This window comes from Drosophila hydei, unplaced genomic scaffold, assembly GCF_003285905.1.
Source record: "Drosophila hydei strain 15085-1641.00,03,60 unplaced genomic scaffold, DhydRS2 tig00000339-arrow-arrow-pilon, whole genome shotgun sequence".
Lineage (NCBI taxonomy): Eukaryota > Metazoa > Arthropoda > Insecta > Diptera > Drosophilidae > Drosophila > Drosophila hydei.
Window position 1 is genome coordinate 203499 of NW_022045712.1, and position 26345 is coordinate 229843.

The 26345-nt window shown below is 45.5% G+C and overlaps 1 protein-coding gene across 1 annotated transcript in view; it reads right to left on the bottom strand.

Moving 5' to 3' along the window:
- The window catches only part of LOC111596796 (optomotor-blind protein), a 77877-nt gene extending 56433 nt beyond the window's left edge, over positions 1 to 21444 (bottom strand). The window contains exon 1 of the mRNA XM_023311156.2: positions 20386 to 21444. Within this exon, the coding sequence (XP_023166924.2) occupies positions 20386 to 21422 (1037 nt within the window). The 5' untranslated portion in view covers positions 21423 to 21444. The remainder of the gene's footprint in view (positions 1 to 20385) is intronic.
- Between the last annotated feature and the right edge of the window lie 4901 nt (positions 21445 to 26345).

A 26345-nucleotide genomic window follows, 5' to 3' on the forward strand; every position in this document is an offset into this window, starting at 1 on the left:
GTATATATAACAATAGCACTCTTATAAAGAAACTATGAAATAGATGCAATCAACAGTATCTTGCTCAATTGCCATGTTAAATAGTATCTTTCAGATACTTTTAACTAATCAGCATGATATATAACACTTTGACAGTAACTCTCAGATACTTTATCAATCAGATACACAAAAAATTATATTAAAGTATCTCTCAGATACTTTCATATAGAGTATCTTTCAGATACTTTCATATAGAGTATCTTTCAGATACTTTCATATAGAGTATCTCTCAGATACTTTCTTATAGAGTATCCCTCAGATACTTTCTTATAGAGTATCCCTCAGATACTTTCTTATAGAGTATCTTTCAGATACTTTCATATAGAGTATCTCTCAGATACTTTCTTATAGAGTATCTTTCAGATACTTTCATATAGAGTATCTCTCAGATACTTTCTTATAGATTATCTTTCAGATACTTTCACATAGAGTATCTCTCAGATACTTTCATATAGAGTATCTCTCAGATACTTTCTTATAGAGTATCTCTCAGATACTTTTACCCAAACAGCATAATGTAGACCACTTTGATAGCAACTCTCAGATACTTTATGAGTCAGATACATATCAAATACTTGCAAAGTATCTCTCAGATACTTTTTCCCAATGACCATTGCGTAGACGACTCAGCCGTAAGCAGCAGTCTAGCTAGAATCGAAGTTCCCACAGCCTAAGTCTAGCTGGCCCGCAGCTCACTAGCTACCGCAGTGCCGCTAGTTGCTGCAACGGCAAAGTATCTCACAGATACATTTCGTATCCAGCTTAGCCGCATGGAAGGAAGCATTGCGTGCCGCTGTCGCTGTTGCTGTCGTTGTCGCTGCTGTTCGGTGGCGTCAGTTGTGTTCAAGGACTTGGCGATCTCTGACTGATGACGCTTGCTAGCTGCGACTGTCATAAAGAGGGCTCAAAAGGACGAGCCAGAACAGACGTTGTTTCTACACGCATATTTCTTGCGGTTGCCGAGCAGCAGCAGCAGCAGCAGCAGCAGCAGCAAGGGCCACTTACAACTGCTGCCGTTTTTTCTCTGTTTTGTGCCTTTGGTTGAAACTTTCTTGCCCAGAGCCAAAGTCTACAAAAGGTGTTGACCAAACAGCAACAGCAACAACAACTGGCAACAGAGGTACACGCGTCTTAACAAGAACAACAACAGCAGCCAAGAAAACACTGGCAGTAAGGTAAGGTGTCTGGCCAACGGAGCCGCTGCCAATGCCAAAGTCGTTGCCGCAGACGAAGGCGCAGCCAGAGCTGTTGCCGTTTGCCCGCTGTTGGCCTGGTTAGTGCAAGAGGCACAGAAAAAAAAAGACAGGCCAAGAGCAGGGGGCTGAGCGGCAGCGGGGCAGCACAAGAAAAACGTTATAAATAACACGCTCGAGCATTTAACGCGCCAAACATGTGTTCCACTGTCCAATTTGTGGTGTGTTTACTTTTCATCAGCAGCCAAGCAACGGAGCTCACGAACGGCCAAGCGAAGGGCGCGCACACACACACAACAGAAGGGGGCGTGGCAGGGGCCAAACAACGTATTAATCGAACTGATCGACAGCGGAGCAAACGAATTTCTCATTCTTGCCTCAACTACATAATGAGATCTTGTAAAATATTTATTATTATCATTACTTGAATTGAAGCAGGCAAGCTTTAAGCTGCCCAAAAGCTTTCCTCTGATTAAAAAACAGCTGATCAAGGAGAGAAGCGCATAGATAGAGAACGAGAGTAGCGGCAGGAGAGAGTGCGAGAGAAAGCGTGCGAGCTGAAAGCTTTCTTCAAGGCGACAGCTTAAAGCTCTATAGCTTTACAGCAGACCAGCACAACAAGATACTTGGTATCCTTAGCTTACAGCTCAAGAGCTTTCTAGCGCAGATCGGATTAACCAGATACTTAATAAGCTTCTAGGTCAACAGCTTTTAAGCTGTCAAGCTTAAAGCTATCAAGCTCAAAAATCTGCACTCCTGATATAACCGATCATACAACAAAAATATAACATTCAATAAGAGCTTTAATACAACAAAAATATAACAATCAATAAGAGCTTTAACTGTGCGCTTTAAGCTCTTGACCTATAAAGTGTATTTAACCTCTAGTCTAAGCTTGAGTTTTATAATTGCTTGTTATTAACATAAATATATTCAAAGCTTTTTCTAGAAAAGCTCTCTCTAAGCAATAGATTTGATCAGATTTGATGTTTAATCTAACTATTCTTATATAAAAATATATATGAACCTTGCTAATTCCATAAGCAGTGGAAAAAGAAGAGCTTTTACTTTTACAGCTTAATCTGAAAGCTCTGCTAACTTGACACTGAAGGCTAATAGCAACGCCAGCAAAAATCAGTTCGAAGTGGCAGGTGCTCGATCGAACTAGCTTCGGTTATTCTTGCTCTTCCTCTTCTTCTTGTTGTGCTGCAGCTGAGCTTTGTGAAAAAGCTCTCTCAGCCCAAACAGCTGATTCAGCTGCGTGATAATCGTTGACAGGCAAACACGCTCGAAGCCCAGCGGCTCTTGATAATAAAATGCAGATAGCAAAACCGAATTTTGAAGAGAGTCGCGCCGGCAGCGAGGGCGGACGGTATCCAAGCGCTGATGGATGCTTCAATGGACAAAGCAAACAAGCCAAGGCGAAGACCCAGCCCAGACGAGACAACGGCGAAGTTGAATGCGAATGCGAATGCGAATGTGGCTTACCTGGCGCTCCAGGCCCATTATTGAACGATCAACAACAACAACAACAACAACAACAACAAAATGTGAATAAGAAAACAACAAACAAACAAACAAAACAAACAGGGTAACAGGGTTGCATGTTGACTGGATGAGGGTTGCCTCGATCGAGGGAAAGGGCGCGGCAGAAGAGAAGAGGCAAGAGGGACAGCTGACCTGGCTTATAAATAAGAAGAAAAGCAAACAAAGCGTCGATTCTGTTGTCCCTGATGGCAGGCGAACAAAGCGGCTCTCAAGACAGGACATGCCGCAGCACAGACGAATGAGCCCACAGACAGACGGACAGACAGACGGACGGACGGACGGACGAGCAAACAAACGAGAGCGAAGACCCAAGCACACAACAAAAACAATAACTGGACACTGGACCCCGAGACTTGAGCCTGAGTTGCGGCTCGTTTGGCAATTTTACTTTGTTGTTGCTGCTGCTGCTGCTGCTGCTGCTGGATTTGCTGAGTGGCCAGGAGGAACGCAGTTAGGCGCCGCTGTAGTCGGACAGGTTCAGCGAGTTGAAAGAAGCGAGAGACTATTTAAGAATTTTACTAAAAACCTCATTGAATCCTGTCTGTGTGGCTGGGTGTAGCTAGCTCAGCCTATATTCGGAACAATTGCGTAATACAGTGGCGAGTGGCAAGTGACGAGTGACGAGTAACAAGTAACGAGAACAACTTTATACCAAAACTTATTAGATAAGCGCAAGCAATGATTAGGTAGCAGGGATACGCTTCTATAGAAGCAACGAGTAGCGTGAAAGTAACGAGTAGGTAAGCAAATGTAGCTCATTGAACAAATCTTTGATACCTGAAACCAGCTCAAAGCAAAGGGCTGTGAGCCTGAGTTTAAAAATAGAAAATTGTGCCAACGACACAAGTAACGAGTAACGAGTAACGAGTAGCGATTGTGCTACACAATTAACATACAACAATAACATTAAAGATCTTTAATGATCCCAGTTAGAGCACATAGCAGCTATTGAAAACTGACGTAAAGTAAAGGAAACGAGTAACGAGTAGCAAGCAAATAACGAGTAGCGAATAGCATAGATAATCAAGACTTATAAGCTAAGCAGATCTGCAGAGTATTATCTGTGTGAATGCAAGCAACGAGTACTGTCTTATGACAGCGAGTAACGAGTAGCTAGACAGCACTGAATATAACGAGTATCACATACAATCAAGAAGCGTTGCATTTCTAAAGAGAGCGAAGCAGGAGAGGGAGAGAGAGAGATAGATACAGCGTTAGCTATGGCTTTCACTCGTTCACGCGTAGCGAGTAGCTCCAACTCTCCACGACAATTTTCGCTAGCTACACGCCTATCTCTTTCTCTCCCCCTCTCTCTCTCTCTCTTTCTGTCTCGCTGGCCCTGTTGATTGCGCACTTGCACTTCCGCTGTGGCTGCTGCTAGCGTCACATTCGTTGTTGCTGTTGTTGTTGTCTCCACTCGACTGCCAGTGCAACAAAATAGCAATTGACAAATTATGGCCAACTAAAAGTAATTACATACGACGAGGTGCGCACAAACACAGCCACGAAGACAGCGATAAACGAGTTCCCGGCGCGTTAATAGTACAAATAATCAAAGAGTGCAACAACAGCCAAAACAACAACAACAACAACAACAACACTGTCAACACTAAACATACACTTTATATTAATTGTTTTTTATTAGCGCAGTCTCTGCTGCTGCTCAGTTTCTGTATTTTTCTTCTCTTTTTTATTGTGGCCGTAGCTGAGATTCATTAATAATTCAAAAATTGCACATGGCCGGCGGCAGCGCAGTCGCTGCGTGTAATCGAGTTGTTAACTCAAAGTGACAACGAACGTGGCGGCGACGTCGACGTCGACGGCAACGGCAACGGCAACGGCGACGACAATTAAATGCAGTCAATACACGATCACACCAAAAGCAAGCAGCAAAGCGAAAGAGAGTTGGAGAGTTGGAGAGCGACAGCAGCGGTTGCGGGCAGAGAGGGAGAGCGCGCAAGAAACTTGTCGCTCTGCTAGCTGCACTTGTTGTTGTTGTTGTTGTGGTTGCTGTTATTGTTGGTTGCAATTGCATTAATGAAATCAACACTTGCTGTGGCAGGCGCAGCAGCTGAGACGCGACGTCGGCACGCAAGCCGCAGCTGTGATTGTGTTTATTGCTGCAGTTGTTGTTGCCGCTGTCGCAAAGCTTTTGGCAGCTAAAACATATTTCGCGCCTTTGTTGCTTAACAATTAATATCAACAACAACAAAAGCTCAACTTCACACTCAATTAACACGCTGCAGACAAACAACAACAGAAGCTCACACAAATATAAACATGAAATACACACATACACAAGTCACATACACACTCACGAATACTCAGCGCATAAATACAGCAAAAATGCAAAACTTTCAGTGCTGCATTTTGTTCATTTTTTGAGCGCACCACCCACACACACACACAGACACCGGCACACACACAAAGCTTTTGTTTGGTGTTAATTGACTGCACAAACACACATACACACAAACGCGCGAACGCAGAGAGCGGGAGAGTGAGAGAGAGCGAAATTGCAAACAGCCGGCAGCAGACGCATGCAAAATAGCGTAAAGCTTAAAAAACAACAAGGAGGGAAGGAAAAATGCAGCAGCTAAAAAGTTGCTGCTGCCGCTACTGCTGCTGTTGGTGGTGTTGTTGTTGTTGTTGGTGGGCAAGTAGTTTAGCAGCCAAAGCCAAAGTTAACAGAGGTATGAATGAAAACTGATAGCGCACGTCATTGACACCTATAACGCAGCAACGGCAGCAGCAGCAGAGGCAGCGACGACGCGTCAGCCGAATCCACGAGCCATTGAGCTCAATGACTGTGGGTGGTTAGGAGGCGAGCACAAGCATGGACTTAGCCTCACACTCTCACTCGCTCACTCACTCACATACACTTAGTCATTCTACATTCTCGCTCTCTCTTAAGCTCTGCTTCTTTTCATAGTGGTTCTGGGTTTGCGTGCGTGCGTAATTGCTTTTATTTTACTGTTTTTTGTGATTCTTTTTTATGCTTTTGCTGCTGCTGCTGCTGCGTGTTAATTTCAATGCAACGGTCTACGTAGGTGCTACATAAATTTGATTTTATTTCTCAGAAAAAATGAATTTTTATTCATAAATTTCAAATGGGTCTACATAAATTCGTATGTGTGTGCATTGGTGTGCGAGTGTGTGTGTTACCAAAAACGTAATCTCAGTTGCTGTCGCTGATGGCGTCGCATCAAGCACACAGAACACGCAGCGCAGTTAAAAACGCACCAAATAAATGTTTCATACAATTTGTACATATAATATATTTAACTTCTTCTCGACTCCAGAAAAATATTAAATAAATAGCTATAAAGAGAGTGTGTGAGACAGAGAGGGGCAGACCGAGCAAGCGACAGAATCACCTTTACATAAATATGTATAAGCGACAATAAAAAGAGGAATAAAACCAAAGCAGCAGCTCGTCAATTTTTGCCACTTAAAATTCATAAAACGTTTTCGTTGACGCTGCTAGCGCAGCAGCAGCAACAGCAGCAGCAGAGCGCGTGCGAGCGAGACAACGCGAGTCAAGTGGAGAATTGAAATCAAAATTAATAATCAACACCAAAGCACAGAGCAAATGAAGGAATCACAAGAAGAAAAAAGCTTTCGTAACAACAGCACAACAAAGCTCGATCGGTCCACAAGGAAAGCATCGCACACACACACAAACACACTGGCATATTTATATATAAATAGTTTGCGCATAGATAGACAAAACCTGCTTAATGCGTAGATTATAGATTGAGCTCTTATACACCCAATTAGTAACTCTCTCATACTCTCACACTCTTGGACCCTGACACACATCTGTCTTAACGAGTTTTGCTTTTTGTCTCTTTTGCGCTCATTTCCGCGAAAATTGCGCAGCTCAGTGAATAGCTCAATGAGTGCGCTGCAAGCACTCGCTGCTCGGCCGACAGACGAACGACGACAAACGACCGACAGCCGAGAGCCGACGACTGACGACGCGACGATTGAATTGCCCGAAGCAGCGCGCATCCTTCTTCTACCTACACTGAGCCAATTAGCGTTCTAATCAAGTGTAAACTAATGCTAAAAGCCAAGCCGGGTTTGCGCACAACGCGTGAATATGCCACGAGACAAAAGAGCAGGCAAAGCAGCAAAATAAAAGCTCGAAGAGAGGCGAGGATCGACTCAGCTAATTTGACTAATTTGCCAGCCTGGCCAAAAAGTGCGAGTGAGAGAGCGCGCACACACAGATCTGCGTCTGCAGATTGTCGCCGTCGTCGCTGTCGCCGTTGTCGTCGTCGTCGTCGTCGCTGTCGTCGCCGTCGCCTTCTTTGATCTGCCAGCGCACATCTAGGAAATGTTTGTCAAATTCATTGGACCGTTCTCATTGTTTTTGACATTTCTTTTTAGCCGAATGCGACGTCGTTGCCGCTATCTGTTTCTCTGCTTCATCTGGCTGTTGCTTTCTCTTGTCCCTTTTGCACTTTCTCGCTGCGCTGCAATTTTGTTTGCATTTAGCTACTGCTTACACACACGCCTGTGTTGCCTGCGCTCTCTTCAATTTGATTCTAAGTCTCCAGCCTAATTTCTATACCCATTGTCTTTGCGCGACCTTCTCGCTCTCCAGCTTTGTCTTTGGCTCTCAGTCTCCAATTCACTTTCTACATATCCAGCCGTCTCAGGCACTGCGTTTAGCCTGCGCCTTTTGCTCTCGCTCTCTCCACACCCACCACCGCCTGAGCGACCTTCTTGTTATGCACTGCCCCGTTCAAAATCGCGATCAGTCGTTCGACCTGTAAAGACGTGAATTCGAACAGCCTTCGCTTAAGCTCTACTGCTGCAGAGTTCTAAAAATAGAACTTTGCGGTGCATTCTTCAACGCAACAGCAACAAAAACCGCACACGCAGCGTTTTCTTATCGCTTGCTTCCGCGTAACTCAATTGCTTTAATTGCAATTTACGAAATTTCGTCGCTTGGCGCGAGTGCGCCTGCACTCAAAAGCACAATCCGCGATGACATCTAATGTCAATAACCTCGCTACAGCTGTAAAGGTAAATGCAGAAATGCAAGCCCAGCTTAACGTTGTGATGGCAAATAGGCAAGCCTCCATCATGCCAATAAACTCAAAAATAGATATCGCCTCCGTGCAAGGCATCACTAACAACAAAAACACGAAACGTAAACAGCCAAATTCACCAAAAACCATCAAGAAAAGGCTCATCTTCGACGAACCAAGCACCAGCAATGCAGCATTAATATCAGAAAATCGATTTTCACTGCTCGTAGAAGAAGATGAAGACTACAGCGAATCACCTGTAGCTCCAGAAGCCCCAGTATTGACCGACCAGCAAACTACTCCGAAACCTCGTCCGCCCCCCATATGGTGTCCAAACATCAAGTCTGTGGCCCTACTTCAACAGATAATAGATAAAGTAATTGATGCTAAATCATACGTAATTAAGCCAAAGAAGAATAACATAGGTGTATTAACCCAATGCAGTGAGGACTATCGCAGAGTTATAGACCACTTTACTAAGCTGGAATTGGAGTTCCACTGCTACCAGCTTAAGGAGGACAAACCATATAGAGTCGTGTTCAAAGGGCTTCACTCCAGCACTGATACAACACTAATTAAAAAGGAATTGGAAACCAAAGGCCACACAATTACAAATGTGCACAACCCACTGAGCCGTATGGACAAAACACCGCTAAATATATTTTTTGTTGACGTGGCTCAGGCCCCCAACAACAAAGAAATTTTGGACATTCGAGTTGTCTGCAGGCAACGCTGCACAGTGGAACTGCCAAGAAGATACAACGACCTGACACAATGCCATCGCTGTCAAGAATTTGGACACACACAACGCTACTGCCACAAAGCTCCCAGATGTGTGCGTTGCGCCGGGAAACACGCATCCAAAGACTGCACCCGCGAAAAGGACCAGGCACCAACTTGTGTGCACTGTGAGTTACAGCACCCAGCCAACTATAAGGGCTGCCAAGTATACAAGCGGTTGCGCAAATTGCAATCCCCAGCACAAAAAAGGAGTCCCACACAAACACCGTCTACGGGTCCGAGTACTGCTTCCGAAATTACAAGGCCCCGGAGCATTACCCAAGCCACGAGCTTTGCAACGCCTATTAGTGGTGTTTCTTACGCACAGGCCGCTAGAGGTGGACCGTCAAATAAGAATACCACAAGTGACACTTTGTTCACTGAAATGCTTCAGCAACAACAACGTCAGTTTGACGCAATTAATGCCGAGCTCAAAGCGATGCGAGAAGTACAATCCCAACAAGCAACCATGCTAAACAGTTTAATGGCCATCATAACCAAGCTTGCCTACAAATAATGGCTTTACGTGTGGGTATCTGGAACGCCAATGGCCTGAGAAACAAGACTCAGGAACTGGCTGCGTTTCTCTCACAAGAAAACATAGATATAATGTTAATAACAGAAACTCATGAGTGCCCCACTACACAAATTTTCGGATACGAACACTATCAGGCTCATGGTGAAGGAGCAAACTGCTTTGGTGGATCCTCAATCCTCATACGAGCAACAATACCGCATACACCTTTACTGCCAATTTGCAACGCAACAATGCAGGTCTCAGCCATCACCCTGCCTACGTCTATTGGAGCGATCGAAGTTGCGTCAATTTATCTTCCGCCAAACACTGGTCTGTGTGATCATCACATGGAACAGGTTCTAGGCCAAAGGTTGAATAAGACCCTCATCGGCGGCGACTGGAATGGATGGCACCCATTTTGGGGAAGCAATAGTGCGAATCGTCGCGGAGAAGTCATATTTGAGGCGATTCAAAACTTACAATTCAGCATATTGGCGACTGGAGCCCCCACCCGTTACCCAATTAATGGACACAGGCCCTCGGCAATCGACTTCGCTGTCTACAAAGGCATCTGTGACCGGCAATTGACCATTGAAGAATCCTTGGACCTATCCTCTGACCACCTGCCACTAATAGTCACAATCCACGCGCAGCCACAGCCCTTGCCCATTAGGAAACAACTACTGCCAGCAGGATCAGATTTAGGAGTCTTTAGGCGCGAGCTCCATTACTCTTTGCACATAGAAATGGAACTTAACACTCCTGAAGACGTGGACTACGCAGCAAACAAACTGCAGGAAGAAATAGTCAAAGCTGCGCACCAAGCCGCCCCACCATCTTGCCAAACAAGACAACAGTCTCCGTACAACATCCCCCTCACCTTGGAGGCCCAACACCTACTAATACACAAAAGATGGGCCAGGAGACGCTGGTTAAGATTACGCACGCCTGATGCCAAATCCATGTACAACGAAGCCACGAGGCATCTTAAAGCTGCTCTCGCCCTGCTTCAAAAGAGGTGTATCAGCGATGCGCTGGTACGAGCTGAATCGCCCACTGACGCAGAGTTTCAATTATGGAAATTTACAAGAAAGCTCAAACGGCAGCCAATACGACGTCATCCCATTCGGAGCATTTCTGGTTCCTGGCACATTGGAGACGAAGCTCAAGCTGAGGCTTTTGCAAACCACCTTCAAGACCAATTCACGCCGGTGATTACCGCAGAGGCCTCAGAAATCGAAGCAACAGAAGACATCGTTCTCTCGCCCCTCCCAGCTGAAGACCAGATAACTGGATGTACAAAAGAAGAGGTTCTTGAACACATCAGAAGAGTGAAGGCAAAAAAATCCCCTGGATATGATCTAATAAACGGCAGAGTCCTTAGAGCACTGCCTGACTCCACCATAGACTACATAACTATGGTGTACAACGCCATGCTCCGCATCCGGCACTTTCCAGCCTGCTGGAAGCGCGCCGTGATTGTGATGATTCCTAAGCCTGGCAAACCCGTGGGAGAAATTGAGTCGTACAGACCAATTAGCCTGTTGCCAGTACTCTCCAAAATATTCGAAAGAATATTTCTGGAACGAGTACTGACACATCTGGGACGCCAGGAGGCCATTCCAAACCATCAGTTTGGCTTCAGGAGACAGCATGGAACACCGGAACAGGTTCACAGAGTTGTGCACCATATCCTTGGAGCCTTTGAAGAAAAGATGTACTGCTCTGCCGTCTTTTTAGACATCAAACAGGCGTTTGATCGAGTTTGGCACCTGGGACTGCTGCAGAAAGTGAGGACCACCCTTCCAGCCCCATTTTTCGCGTTGCTATCCTCATACCTTATTGGAAGAACCTTCCAAGTGTCAAGGGGGCAAACAGTATCCTTGACTAGACCAATTATGGCTGGAGTACCACAGGGTAGTGTTCTAGGCCCAACACTTTATACTTTATTCACAGGAGATATGCCAACTCCCGAGCCAAATATAGGAAGTACAGATGCAGTACTCATAGCGACCTATGCAGATGACACCGCCATCTTATCACGTCACGTATCTGCGCAAGAAGCTTCAGACTCACTACAAAAATATCTGGACTCTTTCGGACGCTGGGCAAAACGGTGGTGTATCACCATTAATGCACAAAAGTCTGTACATACTACCTTCGCCACTAGAAGAGGAGATTGCCCAAGCGTTGCATTGGGGCCCACTATTCCCAAAGCCTCAAAAGTAAAGTACCTTGGTATCACTCTTGACAGAAGGCTGACTTTTAAAGCGCACATAAGTCAAGTAACCTCAAAATGCAAAAGCAAGCTAAAAACCCTCGACTGGATGCTGAGAGCTTCAAGCAAGTTGTCTTACAGCAGCAAGGCCGCCATCTACAAGGCAATAGTTGTCCCAACCTTCGTATATGGTATCTCTCTATGGGGCTCCTCGGCGAAGACTACAAGGAACAAAATTCAGACCCTGCAGAATAAAGCACTACGCAGATGGACTGGAGCCAGCTGGTTTGTAAGAAACTCAGTCTTACATAGGGATTTAGCAATTCCCACAGTTGCTGAACTCATTGGGCGACACAGTTCAAGATACGCGGACAGACTTGCAGCGCATCCTAACCATCTCGCAAGCAACCTGGCTATAAACAACAATAGGCGAAGACTGAAGAGATTGCATCCTCTAGACAATATTAGAACTAATTAAGATAGTAGCTACAAGTGCAGAATAATTGGCATATCTGCCCTCCCATTAGTTAAGGTTTAGAGCTAAATGCGCTATAGAGTCTAAGACAATAAGCTGCAACAAAATAAAGAAATAAAAACGAAAAAAAAAAAAAAAAAAAAAAAAAAAAAAAAAAAAAAAAAAAAAAACTGCCCCGTTGCCCCTGCTCTCCTGCTCTACACGTATTTCGTCAGGCATTGTCGTTATTTTTCTGGCGCCAAAAAGACGCCGTCGCAGCTTTTTATTATATTTCTTCTTTACTTTTTTTTTTGCTGGCTCCACTCTTCCTTTTCCTTTTTGTAGTCTCTTGTGCTGTGGTTCTTTATTATTTTTTTTTCATCTTTTTTTGGGGTTCCTCCGTTCGCCTGGTTCTGGTTCTGGCGAATCGAAGTCATGTTCTTCATTATAAAGCAGGCCCGTCAACAAGATCATTATGAGCACACATATATAGAACGCTTTATCATTATGATCATCATTTTTGTTGTTCTTGTCATCATATTTTTCTCCTTTTTGTGTTTATTTTGCCATCTTTGCTTTATGCATTTCATGCATACTTCAAAAAATATATGCAATATGCGTTTAATATTCAATTCTTGTTCCTGTTCCTTTCCACTTCTCGTTCTTGTTCTCCTTCTGCTTCTGCTTCTGCTTCTTCGTCTTTGTCTTTTTGGTCTTTATCTTCGTCTGCGCTAAAAGCGAAAGTTTCGACTAGGCGACGTTTTGCCAAGTACAGTTGCGCTCGCTGGCGCCCCCCACACACACACAGCGCCACCTGTTGGCCAGTTAGAGCAAACACGAATTCGCCTTATCAGCGGAGACTTTGAGAGAGAGAGAGGGGAAGAGCAAGGCAGGGGCACTAAAGAGCGGCTCATTAGGCAAGCGGAGCGTGTAAACAGCGGAGTTCTCGATTTAGTTAGCCACTTAGCGGCATTTTGTTACCAATTTCAGACAGTTTTTTTTTTCGGGTCTCGGTTTCGGTTTCGCTTGATGCCCAATTTCGGAGAGTCGCCCATTAAGCCAAGCTTTGACTTCCGCTGCGTAGGCGACGGAAGCGTTCACTTAATTAGCTTCTTCTGCTTCTGCGCCTCTCCCCTTCTCACACTCTCTCACTCTCTGTGTCTATTTTTCGTCAAATTAATTTTCATTTAATTTTAAGTGGGCGCAAATGCAATTTAAATTAACAGCAAACCCAAAGCCAAAAGCCAAACGCAACGCGCCTGCCCATTAGCCGTTAAACATTATTTGATAAGCGTTTATTATGCAAATCGTTTGTCAAGCGAATGCTCTGCGCCTCGCCGCGCCGCTTCCTCTGCTGCCTCTTCTTCGTCACTCTTCCTCCTCCTCCTCCTCCTCCTCAGCCTCTGCTGCTGCTTGTGACCCTTTCGTTTTATTGCATTTTTATTGTAATTTGTGCATTGTGTGTGCGTGAAAATACCCTGTTCTCATTGTTGCTAGCGGGTATCTTGGTTCTGTAGCTGACACAGATTTCTCTGCACATTTCTGATCAGCTGGAGGCGCCTCTTGATTTGATTTGTTTTTGATTATCGATAACTGGTCTTCTTCTCTCGATAAATCGTCTTCTTCTCTCAATAAATCGTCTTCTACTTATCTTTTCTTCTCTCGATAAATCGTCTTCTTCTTCTCTCGATAACTCGTCTTCTTCTCCTATTTGCTTCTCTCGATAACTCGTCTTCTTCTCTCGATAAATCGTCTTCTACTTCTCTTTGTTTCTTTACTCGATAACTCTTCTTCTTCTCCTTTCTTCTCTCGATATCTCGTCTTCTTCTCTTTGCTTCTCTCGATAAATCGTCTTCTTCTTCTCTCAAATTCTCTTATCGTTAACCTAGTTCAGAGAGCACATCGGAGCTACGCACTTGATATCAAGAAATTTATGTTTTTCTTCATTATTATCGCTCTTATTTTATAGATGAATGCTATGTAAGTTATCGATAGTTCAGTGAATGTATATCGAACTGAAACTCTCTCTTGCTCTGCCTGTCCCTTCCTCACTTTGTCTTTACAGTGCTAAAAACTTGATATATGTCTATATAGACGCAGCTCGGGGCTGGACACGCCTTCAGCTCCAGTGAGGCCCATGGGCAAGTCCTAGCATTGCGCTGGATGTTAGATAAGTGCGTAATCCTTGGTTTATTGATGGATCGTTAGCTCAGCTATTGATATTTAATGGCCCGGCCGATTAGCTATATTAGTGGATGGCAGCGATTACGAGTTCGTCTGCTGAATAATGCACACAGAGCTGGCGGGATGGGTCCGGGGGCTCGGGTCGGGTTCGATAAAGGACAGCAATTATTATGCATTTTTCATAGGCCAAAATTGTCGAGCAAAAAATGCCAGCAGGCAGACAGGCAAATTAAGTGCAATCAAACGAAGGACTCAAAGGACTCAAAGGACTCAGGGCACTCGCCACGCATTTCTCAACTTAGCACATCGATAATGCCCTAGCCCCAGTCCAGCCCAGTCCAGCCCAGCGCCAACGACAATTTCAACACAATTATGAAAACGCTTTGGGGGCAGCCGGACAGCAGGTGAGTGGGCTGCGTCGGGCATCCATGGCGAGTGTAACAAAATCTTAGACCAAAAGCCCCGCGACCCCCTCCAATGACTTTTGGTGTGTGGAAAAAAAGCAGCGTAAAAAGAAGCAAGAAGAAGCAGCAAGGAATAACTAAAATGTAAAGGAAAAGCAAATGCGTTACGCCCATTTAATTGAAGCTTTGGGCTGGGCGGGGGCGTGCCAGTGCACTTTGATTGCCCCCGAAAGAAACGTCAGCTGAATATTTACCCAAAGTCTAGCAGGCAGGTCGCAGCAGGAGCAGCAGCAGCAGCAGCAGCAGCAGGAGCCATTTTTATTTATGAAAATTAAACAAGTGAACTTTGACAGGCGGTTGCTCACAGGGTTGACCTCCTGTCCCAGCCCCAGCCCCAGCCCCAGCCCCAGCCCCAGCCAGTGAGTAGGGCTAGTAGGCGTACTTAGGGCTGTGGGGGTGGCGGAATGGGGTTGGGGGTTGCCTTTCGGGCCGTGTCATTAAACATTTGTCGAGCCGATGCCTTGGCCCGACCCCTTATAACACATTAACGCACGAAACAAACGGGCCTGACATCAATTACAGTTGTCGAAGGGGGGTGAGGCAGGAGCAGGGGCAGGGGCAAGGGTAGGGGCAGGGGCAGGGGCAAGGGTAGGGGAAGGCGGTCTAGAAGCCAAGCAAATGATGCTCGTCTCTGCGCTGTCGTCTTCAATTGCCAACAGCAAATCAAAGACAAAAATATAGAACTTTACAGGGTATTACGATGCAGTCAGGAAGTGCCTGGGAAGATCTAAGAAACGAGGAGAGAGCGAGAGAGAGATAGCACTAAAAGAACTCAGGCTAAGATTTGTAGCTGTATCTATTTCTATATCTATAGATATATCTGTAGCTGTATCTATATTTATATCTATATCTATATCTATATCTATATCTGTATCTGTATCTATATCTATATCGCTCTATGAATATCTCAACTGAACTCCTGCTCTGTCCTACTAAATCGAACTTCTAGATATATAGTGCAGGGTATGTGAGAGTTATCATATCGGGCGATAATGCCAGCTGCTTGATTTTTGCACTTTCGCGCGCCAAAAAGTGTTTTCAACTGGGTCGAGCGAGTCGCCAAGGAAAGAAGAGGAAAAAATAGACGGCGAGTCGAGTCGATGTCAATTAATTGATAAGTTACAAGAGCGATAGAGAGAGAGAGAGAGGGGGGGGGGGGGGAGGAAGAGAGAGAGAGAGAGGAAGGCATTGGGGCTAGGCAATTTAATTGCCAGCGACATTTTGTCGCGCATTTGCGAGTCGAATAACAAGATTCTAATTGAATCAGCGGCAGACGCGACGCTCGACCAGCCTCTGATTGGGCCAGAGAGAGAGAGAGAAAGAGAGAGGGAGAGAGAGGAGAGAGGGAGAGGGAGAGCCAAATGTTGGCTGCTTCGAATCGCACTCAGATGATTCGAATAAATCAAATGAATTACGACACATTTTGACATTCAGATTCGGAAGCAAAGCAGCGCGAAGATCTTGAGGCATTGAGTGCAAGTGAATACAGCCCGCAGAGATGAATGTATTCACTGCAGCACAAATTTACAATGAGTGCAAATGAATCAATTGAGTGAATCATATGAAAACAATCATAGATATTCTATATAAACCAAGTGAATACTTTGTATATGCAGAGCGAATAAACGATAGTCGAGTGTGAATGAAATGAAAATTCAATATGAATACGAATAATTATTTGGGTAGCTTTGAATAGCTGACAAATACTCATATTCATGCTGCACTCACTCATTCACTTGCATAAAAAATGTGAGTGCCATGAATGGTGAGCAGTGAATAGAGTGAATAATGCACATGAATAGCTTTGTGAATGTTTCGAATATCGTTTGAATACATTTTGCTGCAGAAGTGAATTTATTTGAGTGAATAGCCAAGACATATTCATAAATGATTCACTTAGAATGAATAAGTGAATGGTGTGAATACCTCAAGTGAATCATGAGCGATTCAATTAATGTGACCTCATGAATATGTGAATACAATTCACTTGCACAATGTTATTCACCAAGTACCCACTGAATATTCACTAAGAAAAGAGATATTCATAAGCAACTCACACGCACAACACTCGCATTCACATGCATTTATTCATGTTCACAATGTATTCACTGTGACTGCATACGAGTGTATTCACATGAGGCTGCAGAAGGCAGCTGAATGAATCAAGTGAATGCATTGAGCTGAAGAGCGAAGCGACACTGAGCCACTCGCACCCATTCACATCGCATTCACCGAGCTCAGATGTGAATAAGAAGTGAGTGCGACTTGAGCATTCAAGTGTGAGTGCTAAATAAATAAATAAATAAGCTAACAAACAGCAAACACTCATTCACAGCTCCAACTGTTGATAGCTTGTGCAAGACGGGGCTGCGCGAGGCGGGCGGGGCGGGGGCGGGGCCGAGGGGGGCTTTGGATATTATTGCTGCTGGCAAATAACAAAAACAATAATTTTGACATTGATGATGACGATGGCGATGATGATGATGGTGCAACGGCAAGTTGCAACTTGCAACAACAACAAGCAACTTGTAGTTTTCGCACTTGTTGGGGCTGCGTGGGGTGGGGAGGAGGGGGGGTTGGGGTGGGGTTGGTAGGTGCTGGCAACGACGTCTCAATGCTATTTGCATGCCACAACAGCAACGTGCAGCAGGCGCATGTGGCGTGCACAAAAGTTGCAACTTACACATGTGGCAAGCGCCTTGCCACAAGCTGCGGCCGTCCGTACGTCTGTGCGGCGCTGTGTGTGTGCACCGTACGGTAGAACAAATGAATGAGTACTTAAAAAACTTTTTACAAGCCACTCAAAGTGTGTTGGGGGCAGCTGCAACAGCAACAGCAACAGCAGCAACAACAACAATTGCATGTTAGGCGCAACACTTTCGCAGCATTCAGCTGCAGCGCTGACCCCGACTAAGCCCGGCAGAGCGAGCGAGAGGGAAGCGAGAGCCAGCGAGGCAGTGGGCGCGGGCTGGGCGTGGCAGTTGGAGTGGTTATGTTTATGGATGGCCACTTGGTTTAGTTTCACACTTGAGCGCCAGCTGCTAATGAGCTTAAGGATTAACGAGCGAGCGAGCGAGCGAGAGAGAGAGCGAGAGAGAGCGAGAGAGAGGGAGAGGGACAGAGTGAGTGGGGGCAATAAACTTTTTGGCGCAGCGCAATGGAAGTTTACATATTTGTAGAGGCGGCGCGCCAGCTTTGTTTGGGCGCGTCAATGGTGGGCGTGGCTGTAGCACGGCACGCCCACGCAGCAGACGCCCAGCAGACGTTGCACGAGAAACTTTTCTTCTCTCTTTTTTTTTGCGAAAAAAAAAACTATTTTTGCAAATATTTGCTTAGTTTTTCTTCTTCTTCTTTTTTTGTTGCCTCCAGACCCAGCCCAGCCCAGCCCAGCCCAGCCTTGGCAACCCACTTGCCGCGGCTTTGGCTAGGGTATAGCCAGGGAGGCGGCGAACGAGGGGCTTAAAGCGTCGTTCGAGGCGTCAAAGAAATTTGTAGCTTAGCAAACAAAGGCGAAAACGCAATGAATCACTGAGTGAATAAGTGAATAAGTGAATAAGTGAATGAGTGAATGAGTGAATGAATAACTGAAGAAGCGCCAAAGCTGTGCAACGCTGTGAGTGTGCATAGGCTAAGAGCAGAATGGAAAATAAATAGATTCAAAGTGCATATTCAAAGATATTCACATGAATCATTAAGTGAATAATTAGCTAAATAAACAAAATGAATACGAATCAATAACAATTTAGTGCCTAGACAATTCAGTCAATTGAATGAACGAATCATTGCATGCAAATGCTATTATTCACATGTGAATCATATGAATCATTTGAATGAATATTTCCGATACGCCAGAATAAGGTATCTCAATACAAAATGAGTGTTATTCAAAGAATATTCATATGAGTGCAATGAATAGAAATGAATGTTTTGTTGTAGATTCGAATGTATTCGTTGGCAAATACAATATAAATTGAGTTTTACGTGAATCAATATAAATGTAAACAAATATTGAATGAATCAATGTGAATACTTCAAATATGTTTGAATATTCAAATTTTATACAGAATTCAGAAGAAATTTTAGATAGATTCATATAGAAATGTAATGTGAATACAAGTGAATCACTAAGATGTCATGAATATTATGGATATATCTAATAAGATTAACATTAATTTTGTGAATGCACTTATGAGTGTTAAGTGAATAAATGGCCAAACTATGAGCAAATATATATGATTAAATTATGTATGATTTGCCATGAAAACAGTGAATGAATGATTTGAATATATTCAAATATCAAATGGGTATATTTGAATAATCATTGCTTGAATACATCATGAATGAATTTCTATTTAAAGAGAAGAGAGCATTCAGACAGTCGAATGTATTCGCAATTGAATGAATACATACCAAGAGTGTTCTATGAATATGTATGAATAAGTTCACAAATGAGCTGAGTGCTTGAGTGTATTTGAATGTGTGAATGAATATGACTATGAATACAAGTGAATATAACTGTTGTGCTGCACATTGATGCGACGCGTCCACTCACGAGTGCACATGAATACACTTGCTGACTATTCACATCAGTATTCAAACACATTCACTTCACTGCACTTCAGCTATTCACCTTGTCGCTGTGGCGTGCTTGAACGGGCACTCAGAGCGATTCATCTGCCATTCACTAGACACTCATATGAATAACTCTCGCTCTCTCAAGTAGGTGTGAATCCTGAAACGCATTTTCACGCGCCAAGCACAGCGTCTAAAGAGGATAACGAAGGCACGCACAGACTCGGCTCGTGAATATATTCTTATGAGGATTCTAAACTGCGTTGCTTTTCACCTACTTTCCCCAAAGCCAGCCAGACAGAGGGCGAGTCTCAGTGTGTGAGTGTGTGCCACATTAGAACGTTAAGATGCTTGAGACGCCACACGTGCTTAAGTAGCTGGCAAGGATAAAGGTTGCCCAAGCACTGGGGCTCCCTCGCAGAGCGCTCGACTTGCTGCTCAAGCATTGACCTACGCGAAAACGTCCAAATGGCCATGGCCAAAAGACTTGGAGAGCAGCCCAAACAGAATATCTAGTTAAGGTTCATCCTGCTAGAGTCAGGACGTCCGACTAGAAGAAGGCCTCGCCTGGGCCATTCACTAAGGACGGAAGGATGCCAGGACGCAGGGCGAGAGCTCTTCAAATGCTTAGATCCGCTTGATATATATAAACATATAGCTTACATAGAGCGAAAGCAGGGTAAACCCCAGGTTGGAATTAGGCTTATGTGCAAGGAGAAAATTTTCCTTGGAGTAGCAGGAATGAGCCGGACAAACGGGCAGGTAACGAATAGCTCTGAGCAAATAGATCAGTCCAAGGCATAATTTGGCAAATGAAGTTTGAAACTTTGATGTGATTTGAAAGCAAACAATTAGAAATAATCAAAGCAAGGCAGGAAAACTGAGGCTGAAATTGAAACTGAAGGAAGCAAGCGGCTAGAGCCTGCCCCAGGCAGTGTCCGTGGCGTAAGCAAGCGACAAGCCTCTGCACCCGAAGCATATACCAGATATAGCCTTTATACAGTCTAGCTGAGAGGCAGCTAACAACAAATCAGTCAACAGCTGAGGCACTGGTGGCCTTAAGCCAAATGAAGTGCAGTCAAAGTTACACTAAAGAAACACAGCTCAAGGATCCCTCGGAAACTTGAATTCAAGGAAATCGAGCACAATCACTAGACTTTTCAGGCAGGTTTTATGGATCGAGGCAACACAGTTTTACACTTATCGAACACAAGGGGTAAGCACATGAAGGATCTCTTGATATGCCTATGCACTCAAGGATAGCTGGAGAGATTCATGGATGCACTTGAGCACTTCCTCGAGTCTCGAGTAGCCGATGGCAAGGAGCCCTGGCTATAGGTCTTAAGCTGGTTGGGTCTGTGGGTCGGTGCTTACCTGCCGCTCTTGGTGATGACCATTTCGGTGCCGAGCTTGTGGAACTTCTCCCAGAGATCCTTGCCCTCGAGCGTGACCTTGGGATCGTCGACGACGCCATCGTCCTCGGGCTGCAGGGCGCGCAGCGGTCGCATCGCCGGATGCAGCTGATGTGCAACGGCCGAGGCGAGCACCACGTCCTCGGCGGTGGTGTAGGCGGTGCCCAGCGGATGGTGGGCGTGCGGATGCGCCGGATGCGGTGGGAAGCGCAAGCCGCCGGCGGCGCTGTACAGCCCCGGATGATGCGGCCCCGCCGGACTGCCGGCCAGTGCGGCAAGCGCTGCAGCCGGAAAATATGGCGGCGGCGGCGGCTGCTGCTGCTGCGGCCCCAAATGCTGCTGTTGCTGCTGCTGCTGCTGCTGCGGCAGCGGCGGCGGATGTGTGGGATGCGTTGGATGTGGCAGCCCAGCTGCAGGTGGTTGCTGCTGCTGCTGCTGTGGAGCTGGTGGCGGCGGTGCAACGCTGGGTGAGTGGTGCGCGGGTAAAGACGGCAGCGGCCCAGCTGCTCCAGCAGCAACGCCAACGGGCGGCAGCGGCGGCGGCGGCGGCGGCGTTGCCGTTGGCGTGTTCGCCTGGCTGCCGCTCAAAGCTGATTCGCTGCTGTTCAAGTGATTGTTGTTCTTATTGTTGCTGTTGTTGTTGTTGTTGTTGTTGTTGTTGTTGTTGCTGTGATTGCTGAGCGGGGAGAGCTGCGAGGGCGAGCCGCGAAAGTTGGCAGCGCCGCCCGAGCCGGGCGAACTGAGTGCCTGAGCTGCGTTGTTGTTGTTGTTGTTGTTGCTGTTGTTGTTGCTGCTGTTGCTGCTGCTGTTGTTGTTGTTGTTGCTATTGTTGTTGTTGCTGTTGCTGTTGCTACCCGCCGTCAACAGCGACGAGACGCTGAAGTCAGTGGGTCTTTGCGAGAGCTGCAGAAATGGATGATATGCCATCCCATTTGCGAACCTGGCGAATGGATCCTCAGCAGACTGATGAAGTAGCAGCTCCTGGACGTCGTATCTCATTACATTACAATTTACAACAACATGTGCGTCACGCAATAAATTAACAAACTATTTCGAGTTCGAGTTCGAGTTCGATTTCGAGTTCGATTTGTCCTCCAGTTGAACAGGTACTTTGATTATCTCTCTCCCTCCCTCTCTCTATCTATCTCGCTCCTTGTATATATTTTAATAAAAATTGATTTATTTATTCCTTTTGTTTACACACACACACACACACACACGCACATATTTGTGTAGTATATTTTCTCTTTTTGTTGTTGTTGTTGTTGTTGTTGTTGTTGTTGTTATCTTTGCTGTGCTTGATATGACAAAAAAAATAAACAATTATTTATTTGGATTTCTTTTCGCTTTTCTCTTCAACTTTTTGTTAAATTTCAAAAAATAATTTGTTTTGGCGGCGGCAAAACGTCAACGCGACGACGGCAACGGCGACGGCGACGCAGGCTTATTGAAAGCTGCTGCTGCTGCTGCAGTGACTATTACTTGAGCTGCTGCTGTTGGCACAGCTGCTTTTATTGTTATTAACAAATTGTGCAGCTTCCAACCAGAAAAAAAAAGTAATGGGAAATATGTTTTTGTTAGAGAAACGTTCACGACAAAATAACTGACACAGACGGGCCAACGACGACGACGCCGATACGAACTACACGCCGGTCGCTTCCAAACTGGAAAATACACAGACGTACGCAGGCAGCGCAACCCCCGAAGACAACAAACAATACGAGCAACGACGACGACGACGACGTCGTCGCTGTCGCTGCCCGGGTGGGCAGCGCATTTTGGCGAGTAGCAGTCGAGTGTTGAGTGAGCCAGAGTGAGAGAGCGTGCTGTGCATGTGCATGTGTGCGTGTGGTGTGTTGAGTTTTTGTTGTTGGGCGTGCGAGTGAGTCGGATTGGGTATGCTGCGCACTGCTGCTGCTGCTAGAGTGTGGGAGCAGGGCAGACTGAGAGACATACACTGAGAGCGCGACTCCAATAAGAAAACCTAAAACCAAAGTGTTGAGTTGATGCTTTGCTGTGTGTGTGCGTAAACGTGTTTGTATGCAGGCACGAATGTGTGTGTGTGTGTATGTGTATGTGTGTGCAGACAAACAATAAGACGACTGTGACAAACCAACCAGCGGCAGCGGCGCCGACGTCGGCAGCGTCGGGCCGTCGCAAGGCGTGTGACAAGCAGCATGAAGCGTGTTAGAAGTAACAAGGCAGCTGACACCAAAAGTGCAGCGCGCCAGAAAAATGCCTTAAAATGAGAGCAACGCATAAAAAAAAACACACACACTTATACAAAAAAAATAAATAAAATAAAAATAATCTGCTAGAGTGTAGTAAATCATAGCCAAAAAAGAACCAAGTACAAAATAAAGCAGGAAAGCTGTTAGCTCAGGGGGGAGGGGGACGAGTGATGTGTTGGGTTCTGGGGTAACGGCCAAGTTGACAAATGACGCGCAAGCGAAAAATGCGCTTCAATGGTCAAATGTTTTGATGGACCGACGAAGGAGGAGGAAGCGAGGGAGAGAGAGGAGCGGTAAAATGAGAAGGAGGCTTGATAAATGGGCTGCGCAAGGAGCAGAGCGTATGTATGTGATGTAGTGTGGTGGGGTGGGCTGTGGGGTGTTCGCTTGGTGGGCAGAGGTGAGTAAAGCACAGTAAATGCGATAAAAGGCAACACAGATAAGGCAAATAACTGTACAGCGAGGGGAATACGAGAGGCTCGAGTTGGAACGCAGCGCGTGCTGATTTGACCTAGACTGACCTTTTTCTGATCAGAATGTACAGAAAGCGCTTTAAAAGCGCTTGTAAGAGAGGGCTACAAGAGCGATCGCAAGCTAAACTCTAAAAAAATTAGTCTACATTTTCAATATTCTAAATTAAAATTAAAAATTATTTTGTCATTCTCTTAAGAAAATGAGCTTTCAGGTCAATATGGTACCAATAAGAATTTATTCTCCACTTTTCTGCTCTATAAAAATATGATTTAATTTAAATCAAAATGCCTTTCTACCAATTGGAAGTTTGCATTGAAAATAACTTTAAGGGCTTGCCAATAAGAATTGATTATGTTATTCATTTAAGCAAGCTGCAGTTGGAATTAAAGCTTTTCCCAATTAGACAGTATACAAACGATTTTCCAATTGAGTTGTGGCTGCCATCCGAAAACTTCACGTCCAATTAGAATATCAATCCCAACTAACGGCCAAACCTACAACACCATAGAGTATGGGGCGGGCGATAAGTGCGGATTAGGCGCCGCATTTCAAAGTTAAACGCGCTTTAGCCGCTTTGGCAGCTTTTGTGCGTCCGCAAATGTAAATACAGGAGATTTATGTCGCGACAGGAGCAGCAGAAGCAGCAGCAACTTCGGCGCCGACGACGACGCCGACGCCTAAGCAGCGTACAAATTCGCAAGTGCGAAAAAGCCGAGCAAAAAGAAGAGGAGCAAAAGCAGAAACAACAACAACAACAGCGAGAAGAAGAAGAAGAGCTGGACAGGCGCGCGTGTGACAAACTTGACGCTAAGTTTGCGCAAACACGGCCAGTGGCGGTGGGCGTGGGTGTAAGCGAGACGGCAAGAGACGAGGCGTGCAAATGAAAGGCAAAGCTCAAGCAGAAGACATACACAAACACGCTCATACACACATATCTATATATATATACAGGGGCGCACACACAGACAACAGCAGCAGCAGACAAAGAAACTTTGGCAGCGGCGACGGCGACGGCGCCAAAAAGCAAAAACGGCAACGCAAATGTATTTTGTCACACGTTTTCATACACACACACATATATACAACATAATAACACAAGCAGTGTACATGTGTGTGAGCTGGCTGGCACTATTTGCGTCGCCCGTGCGCAAGAAAAAGACGACAAGCGCAACGACAGCGACAACGACGACGACGACGACGACGACGTTGAACTTGCTACCCGACAGGCTATTCATTGTTGTTGTTGTTGCTGCTACTGAGCACTGCTCAGCTTGTGTGACAAGTTTAACCACAAATACATATGCACAGAGAGCATGCACACGCACACACACGTACATAGCGACGCGCCAGCTAGTTAACACCACACCTCACAATGGCGGCGGCAATGTTAACTCCTCTGCGCCGTACCCAAGCCGTACCGTGCGTGTGAGTGAAACGGCGCGTCGTCGTGGTGGCTGCTCTTGTTGTTGTTGTAACTGTGTAAGAGGTGACAACATTTCTTTGCGTAGATGTGTTTGTGTGTAAGTAAGTGTACGTATATATACATGTGTCGGTGTCTGTGGTGTGAAAAATTACAGCAGCAGCGACGCCAACGCCGAACGTCGTCGTCGTAGCTGTTGCTGTGGTGAAGAAAAGACAATGAGGATGCTACACGTCAGCCAAACCTGTGGCGAGTCTTGTTTTTGTTGCTGTTGGTGTAGTGAAAGGCGATTAGTTGGCTTAGACTCCTAACAGTGTTCATATCAGAAATGTAGTTTTGCCTCAAGTGGGCAAGGCGTAAGGCATAAGCAAAAGGTTAAGCAAATACAAAGCCTTCTGACTTTAATTGCAACTCAATTGGCCACACTCTACGCTAATGTTAAGGCAATAACGGCAGCGCTGCAGCTGCGCTGTAACTGAAAGAGCAAATGGATATTAACGGCAAAATCAACAGCAACAGCAATAACAACAGCAAATGCTCGAAATATGCTCAGAAGGTGTCAAAAAACAACCAACCAAAATGCCGACTAACGCCTGGCCAAAAGCTGCTGCTGCTGCTGTTCACTCTCTGCCGCTTGTTTGTATATTGATTTAGCTCTGTGTATGGGTGTGTGTGTGTGAGTGGGCAGCTGCTGCTGCTGCTGTGGTGTGTTGAATAAGGCTTACACCACAGCATCTGCAGCGGGCGCGAGAGCGAGCGAGCTTAGCCGTAAGTGCGCTCTCGTTTACTACTCTACCTCTCTCGTTCTCTTCTATCGCGCGCTCGCTCGCACCCGTGCTTGCTATTTGGCCATAGAAGCGTCGCATAGTAAATTTCGTCTGATTTTTTGTTGGCGCTTTGTAGCTAATTAAAAGTTTATGTGTGCACACACACACATACACACACACAGACACGTACACAGACAGGGCAGCTGCTGGCTGCCTCATAATTATCTGAAAAACTTTATTTGACGGCGTTTATTTGACTGGCTGCCTTCCCCCAGAGAGGGAAGGAGGGAGATGGGGGGTAGAGGTCTCTCTATCGCTCTCGCTCACACGCCTGTGTGTGGGCATGTTTATTTGCTTAACATGGTTTAGTTGCGCCTGTATTTGTGTGTGTGAAAATTTACAAGCGGCGCGCGTTAAATTATCCAAATATGTTGGGGGCAAAAAGGTGACGACGAATGGGTTAACACTTTGACTGGCGCGTGTCTGTGTGTGCGATTGTGTGTGTGTGTGTGTGTGTGTGTGTGTGTGTGTGTGTGTGTGTATGTGTGTGTGTAAATAAACAAAATTATGCTGGCCATTAGCCAGCTTGAAGCCTTTAGTTATAGCCCTATTGCTCACTCTTACAAAAATGTCGCTTGGCTTGTCTTTTCTGTAGCCACGCCCACTGCCTGTCTGCCTGTGCAACGGCAATCAATAAAATTAGCATAAACTTGAATTTCACGCTGCCAAAAACAATGAGAGCTTCTTACACACACACGCACATGGCTTTGCTTTAACAAACACAAATACAAAGCCAAAGAATCGCGCCATAATAAATGTCTAGCCTTATGTAAACGCAGACAGAGTAGCTCTATCTATGTGTGTGTGTGTATGTGTGCACACCGACACTCTCAGACACACACAGACACTCAGACGGACACACGATTGGATAAGAATCGCAGCATTTACATAGTACGAAAGGCGAAGGACGCAGGACACCAAGGCACTCGGGCGCCACATAAGCACAGTTCATATGCCGCATATTAATGGA